Genomic DNA, 6878 nt, shown 5'->3' with positions numbered 1-6878 from the left:
TTTTTTTTTTTTTTTTTTAGGATAATTATTGTTTATTCAATAATCTAGCGCGTTTTTTCTCTTGCGTTGGAATTATTATTATTATTATTATTATTATTATGTATTTTTTCTCTGTTCATTTTACTTTTTAATTTTATTTGATATGGAATTATGTTATTTTCGCTGTATTATCATCAAAGCTTATTTATTTTTATAACATACACTCTATAGGATTTTTTGTTTATTTATCAAATTTATGATTATCATCATTATTATTATCGGCTATTTTTATAATAAAATCATTGACTATAAATAGTATCTTTTTTTTCTCTCCTCTGTCGAAATGGAACTACTTGCGTTATTATTAATATCATTATCAAGGTTATTTATTTTTACGAATAATTAACGAATCTTAACGATTGTCTATTTGTCAATTAATTTATCGCGTGTTAAAAGTTCTTGAATTATTTCAAAAAAATTGTTACTCTTTTTCGAGAACATTTTTTACCCATTTGCAAATTGAAATCGTATAATTTACAAAAGTCAGGTTCGCGAGAAAAAAAAGAGAAAAATAGAAGAAAGAAAATGCAAAATTTAGTTTAGATTGTCTCGAAAAAAGAATGATCGATATTAAATGTCAACTAGAAACTTTTTAACCTCCGCCTAGAAACTTTTCTATCTAAAAACTGTCCGTGTACATATTATTTCCTTCTCTCTCTCTCTCTCTCTCTCTCTCTCTCTCTCTCTCTCTCTCTCTCTCTCTCTCTTTTTATGTGCTTTGTTCATAACACGGGGCAATGCTACCTCGTAGAAAATCTTGTAACGAGGTCGATGCGAGCACGGTACTTGTACTTCCGTAAATATAGTTTTACCTGTGCGAGCAGTTTTATTTATAACCAAGGAAACAAGATGGAAGAGAGAGAATGTATGTGTGTATATAAAAGAGAAAGAGAGAGAGAGAGAGAGAGAGAGAATTTATGTATGTATAGAAAAGAGAAAAAGAGAAAGAGAGAATATGTGTGTTTATATGTATGTATGCAATATAGAAAAAGAGAGAAAGAATATGTGTGCGTCTGTGTGTGTATGCAAGAGAGAAAGAGAGAGAGAGAAAGGGAGAGAGAGAGAGAGAGAGAAAGAGAGAGAAGGGATATAGGGAGAAATAAATACAGAGAGGGAAAGAAAGAGGACAAATCTTTTCATCTGGAACAAGCGAAATTTTTCTCTGTGAATTTTTGAAAACATTACATATATTTATATATGTATATATATTTATGTATGTATGTATGTATGTATGTATGTATGTATGTATGTATAAATGCGTACATATACATAAATGTGTATATAATATGTATGTTTTTATACGTGTATGTGCGTACATGAAAAGTTGAGTTTTAACCAATTCAGTTTCGACTTACTGCGAAGTCAACGACAAGGATGAGGATGAGGATGAGGAAGAGGACGAGGACGAGGACGAGGACGAAAACGATGACGATCAGTGTGTGTGTGTGTGTTTTTGATTGTGTGTGTATGCAAGAAAAAGAGGGGGAGATTGCACTTAGCTTAATTAGTTTTCCGCTCTTTTACTTAACTCTTTTAATACCGAACTACGGCGCCAGTATATTTCTTCGTTATTTATGTTGTATATTGCGTAGAACAAAAAAAATATATATATATATATATATAAGTACATAGATATATTTTATCGACATATTATAATTTATATATATATATATATATATACATACCTGCCCATATTTTATTGACGTATCAGAAGGTAAAGATAATAAAATATGTATATGTGTGTGTGCGTTTAGTAGTATTTTTTTTTATATTTTAGGAATTATTATTTTTAATAAAACTAAAGAGAACGAGAGAGAGAGAGAGAGAGAGAAAGAGAGAGAGAGAGAGTCTATTTTAGGAAGAAAATTAGAGAGAGATTATTATTTGATATTTGTTCTATTAATTTTTTTTTTTTTTTTTTTTTTTTTTTAAAGGAACAAGTAGAAGTAATATTTTCGGTATTGCCTGAAGCTAGTAAACAAAAAAGAAAGTATTTCGGGAACATTTGTGCTTGATTTTTTTTTTTTCTTTTTTTTTTCTAAAGGTAAAGAGTTATAAAGAAAAGGTTCAAAGGTCGGCGAAATTTCGATCAGCCTTTTATAAGCAATTATCTAAATTAAGAGATAATAAATATAAATAGGACAACGGTATTATAATAATAACAATTTAATTGGATTAACATAAATGTAAAATAATAGTAAAAAAAAAAAAAAAGAAAAGAAAGAAAGAAAAATAGGAATTAAAAATAATTATTTGTAACCATTCGTGATTCATTCTAATACGTCATTGTTGTGTTCCCACATTATTAAACACACATATATATACACACATTGTATCATAATTACAAATAATTTTTATCTGGAATTTCTTCTTTTTTCTATCTTTAAATTAATTTCTAGGAAGTACAAAGCAACATTTTACTAGATATCGTACATGCATACGTATAAGTACGTACATGTGTACGCCATTAGTTTTATTCATTAACCACGCTCATTAAACAAACTCGTCAGGTGGACGTTCTCGTTCGTTCGTTCGTTCGTTCGTGTTATTTTAATGATGCGTCGTTTAACATACAATTCTTTTCGATTCGCGCCATTATCGATTTGAATTTTCCTCGCGAGAGAAAGTTCACTTATCATTAGAGAACACTGTTGCATCTTCGGTAAATAAAATCGTATATAGTTACGTGTCGGTAAACTACCGACCGATAATTATCTTCTTTTCTTTCTTTTTCTTTTCCAATATTAAAAAATAACGTTATTCGTTTTATAAAAATAAAAAAAAAAAAAACGTGAATTAATATATTACGAATTAGTGTGAAACATACGTTTCATTTAATGTTTGAAATATCTCGTTTACGAAAGTAAAAGAGAATATGTGTGTGTGTGTGTGTGTGTGTTTGTGTGTGTACATAAAGAATAAAAAAAAAATTGCAAGGAAGTTCATCCAGAGTTTTGTTGATTCTCCTTGCGATAAGGAAAAAAAAAAAAAAGAAAATTGAAGGAGCAAAAAAAATTGTATTCTTTCTTTTCTTTCTGTTTTTTTTTTCTCACACGAAATTACACGATATTTATCTTGTTTCTCGATGTTATCTCCTAATGAAACATGCATGCATGTGAGCGCAGGTATATAGGAGTGTATATGTATTTTATTTATATGTATATGTATATATATATATAATATATATAGCTCTACGCACGAGTTAAAATTACTAGTGTGGAATGAATGATGACAACGGAGTTTGATCATTGCATAGTTTTCGTACGAGTCATATAAAGTAGTCATAGATCACAGGTGCATAAAATTTGCATGAGATACAAATACAAACATATTTATCATAGCAGTTAGAATGAAGTTGTCATTTATCGTCATTCATCTCATTTGTCGATCGAATATCTCGATAATGTACTTTTTTCTTTCTTCTTCTTCTTCTTCTTTTTTTTTTTTTTCCAATTGTTTACTGAACGATAATAAGAAAATATAAATTTGTAAATCTAACAAATGAAATTGATGATAAAATGGTTTAGATTATATACATGTGAACAATTATATAAATATTATATATATATATTAATATAAATTATATTATATATAAATATATTAATATATATATATATATACACATATATATACACATCATATTTAAATCTATTAAATAAATTGATTTACATTAGCAAATCTATTTCTAATTTTTATAAGCAACAAATAGAGATACAATCTCTCTCTCTTTCTCTCTCTCTCTCTCTCTATCATTTTTTCTCTCTTTTATATATATATATACACCTATATACATCTATGTATATATACATACATACATACACATATCTTCATTTCAATCGTCCTCGCTTATTGTTAGCTATTAGCCCAAGCTCGATCGTTCCGCATGTCTGGATGACCCGTACATTCTGGTAAATGGAGCAGAGTAAAGCAGAGCAGAAGGAAGTCAAGAGTCGAATGGCTTACACGTGGGTTATCTTATCGAGATCTTCCGAATGAGGTCGTAAAAGTCGAAACTACCAGAAGCAAGTACTTACTTACTGACTCTTCCGGTTGTGGAGGGATGAGGAGGGTATAGAGGGTATCGGTGGTAAAGGTTACGTGGATTAGAACGAAAGGGGTGAGAAGACGGAAGGACAGAGAGAAAGGTCATATCTTCGTCTTGAAAATATTTTTATGTTTTTGTCTAATACTTTTTCTTTTCTGTTCTTTTTTTTTTTTTTTTTTTTTCCTTTTTTTTTTTTTTCTTTTAATCGTAAAAAGATAAACATCGATGACGTTACGAGGGATTAATTATATCGTTTCTTTTCGAAGTACAAAAATTTTATTAACGTTTTATTAATTAATTAATTAATTAATTAGTTAGTTAGTTAAATAATTGATTTATTTATTTTCTTTTCTTTATTTTTTTTTTTTTTGTTATATATATACGCGACTCTTCTTCGAGACGTACAAAATGAAGATAGAAAGAAAATGGCTTTTCTTTAATCTCTGTCACTTTTTAATAATTTTTTCTTTTTCTTATATTCCTTCTTCTTTCTCTCTTTTTTAAGAGGAGTAAACAGAAGTGATAATTTTATCCCATAATAGCAGCAATCGTTATCGCAATAAGAGAAAGAGAGAGGAGAGAGGCGTTAATTAAACGAGAGAGACAGAATGTCCATTCGAACGTAGAATCGAAAGAAAATTCGTATCATTCAGTTTCGTTTCGTTTCGTTTCGTTTCGTTTCGTTTCGTTTGTAAATTAAATTTTGTGTTACATCTTTTAAATCTATCCTTCGAATTTTTCCACGTTATCGTTTAAAAGAGTCCGTGATAAACGATGGACAGTTTAAGATTTAGTCGAATAAACGTTTAACGTTGTAAAATCAACGATAATATTTCTGCTGCTGCTACAACATGCATCAGACACATGCAGAAAGAAAGCATATACATATACGTACGCATACAATTTCGTTTCGTTCGTCCTGATATCTACGTTTTCATCTACATGTAAGTTTGTCTATCTATATGTTATCATCCCACCCCTAACTCACCCTTGACTCTTCCTACCTATCTCCCAATCACTCCCTCTTTTTGTACGAGACCTTAACCCGTTGAGATTTTCACGATGATATCGAGGTTGAGTTAACGAGACGACCACTCTCACCCCTTACCCTCACCAACCCCATCGTTATACCACGCGATCGTTCATACTAGCGTTTTAATGGAGATACGAACGACGTTATACGTATATGTATAAGAGATTGATTGTAAATGAAGAGCCAATTGAATATCACGTTCATTAAGAGCAATAGAAAAAAGTGATTTGTGTGGGTATGTGTGTGGGTATATGTATGTGTGTGTGTGTGTGCGTGTGAGATGGAGAAAGAGGTATGTGTATGTATATATCAAGAAAAATTTTACGATTTTATCGGTATATTAAGTCTATGAAATAAAATGATCGAGTATTGCTTGAATTATGAATATAATTCAAGTTTTCTCATTTTTTATTATTTTCTTTCATAGAACGTTCTATATTAATTTCTTCTTTTTTTTATATAAATATATATATGTATATATATATATATATTTACGGTATTAATAGTGAAAACGTATCGACAGGAAGTCATTAAACGAGCTAAGATTAAGCTAATAAAAATGTAGAGCATATAGAAGAAAAAATAAAGTAGAAAAAACAACATAATTATCTCCACTTTAAATGACTCGATAAAAGTAAGTCGAACTAATCCTAACGATCTTGAACTAATTCAACTGATGCAGCAGCGTTTACGCTGATATAGCGATATCGAACAATCTGTGCAAAATCTTCGGTTTTTTTTTTTTCCATGAAAAAAAAAAAATAATAATAAAAAGATCGACAACAAAATTGAATAACAATTGTTAATTCATCGGTTTATACAGACGTATTTTCTTACGTTCTATTATAACAAATAAATAAATAAATATATATATATATATATATATATATATATAGCAATAACCGTGATAAACGTATAAAACATTTAATAATGTGTGCAATCGAGTTACACAAACACACACACGAACATATATAATGGTCCAGATAATTTCAATTGATCAATCTACCCGTATATCAACTTATCTCCGGTCTCTACCTTGTAATAATAGTAACGTTAGTACTATACCAAACAAAGTGTTTACTGGCGTTTAAGGGTGAGGGCTAGATAACTACACTAATTACCTTTCTCACGATACAGATACTATAGCATATCTGTCTCTCTCTCTTTCTCTCTGTATGTCTGTTTTGTTTGTCTGTCTGTCTATCTATCTGTCTATCTATCTATCTGTCTGTCTATCTATCTGTATGTCTGTATCCCCGTCTGTCTATCCCGTATGTTTGTATATCTATCTATCTATCTCTATGTCTCTACCTATCTTTCACCATGAAGTTGGTAGACCAATGACAAGGCTGCTACCTGATTCAATTATTCAAGCTTGTAAACACCACAGTTGTCTCGGACAATGAACGGCCAATCCAAGTTTCAACGATTTGACAAGCCAGGTACCTGTACTCGTCCAACTGCGTATATATACGATAATGGCGTCTGTCTCCCTCTCTTTCTCTCTCTCTCTCTCTCTCTCTCTCTCTCTCTCTCTCTCTCTCTCTCTCTCTCTCTCTCTCTCTCTGTCTCTCTGTCTCTCTCTGCTGAATGTTGTGTGTATATATATGTGCATCCGTATGTCCGTTTCCGATTACATAGTATTCTTCTTTCTTAAAACATATAGTTAAATTATAACATATAGTTAAACTTTTATTCCTCTCGATTTTTCTTTTTTCTTTCTTTTTTTTTTCATTTTTTTTTGTTTTTTTTTGTTTTTTT

At 30.0% G+C, this 6878-nt stretch overlaps 1 protein-coding gene across 5 annotated transcripts in view; it reads left to right on the top strand.

Moving 5' to 3' along the window:
• Positions 1 to 6878, top strand: part of LOC122633076 (mucin-5AC-like) — a 49894-nt gene that overhangs the window by 26765 nt on the left and 16251 nt on the right. The window contains exon 1 of one of the 5 annotated variants that reach the window (XM_043820587.1): positions 4851 to 5028. The exons of the other annotated variants lie outside the window; for them this stretch is intronic. Coding sequence (XP_043676522.1) covers positions 4949 to 5028 — 80 coding nt within the window. The 5' untranslated portion in view covers positions 4851 to 4948. Of the gene's footprint in view, positions 1 to 4850; positions 5029 to 6878 lie in introns of those variants that run through there. 5 annotated transcript variants of the gene reach the window in all.

The sequence above is a fragment of the Vespula pensylvanica genome, chromosome 11, assembly GCF_014466175.1.
Source record: "Vespula pensylvanica isolate Volc-1 chromosome 11, ASM1446617v1, whole genome shotgun sequence".
In the NCBI taxonomy this organism is placed as follows: Eukaryota; Metazoa; Arthropoda; class Insecta; order Hymenoptera; family Vespidae; genus Vespula; species Vespula pensylvanica.
The sequence above is the reverse complement of the archived record's forward strand: the minus strand, read 5'-3'. Positions and strand labels throughout refer to the sequence as shown.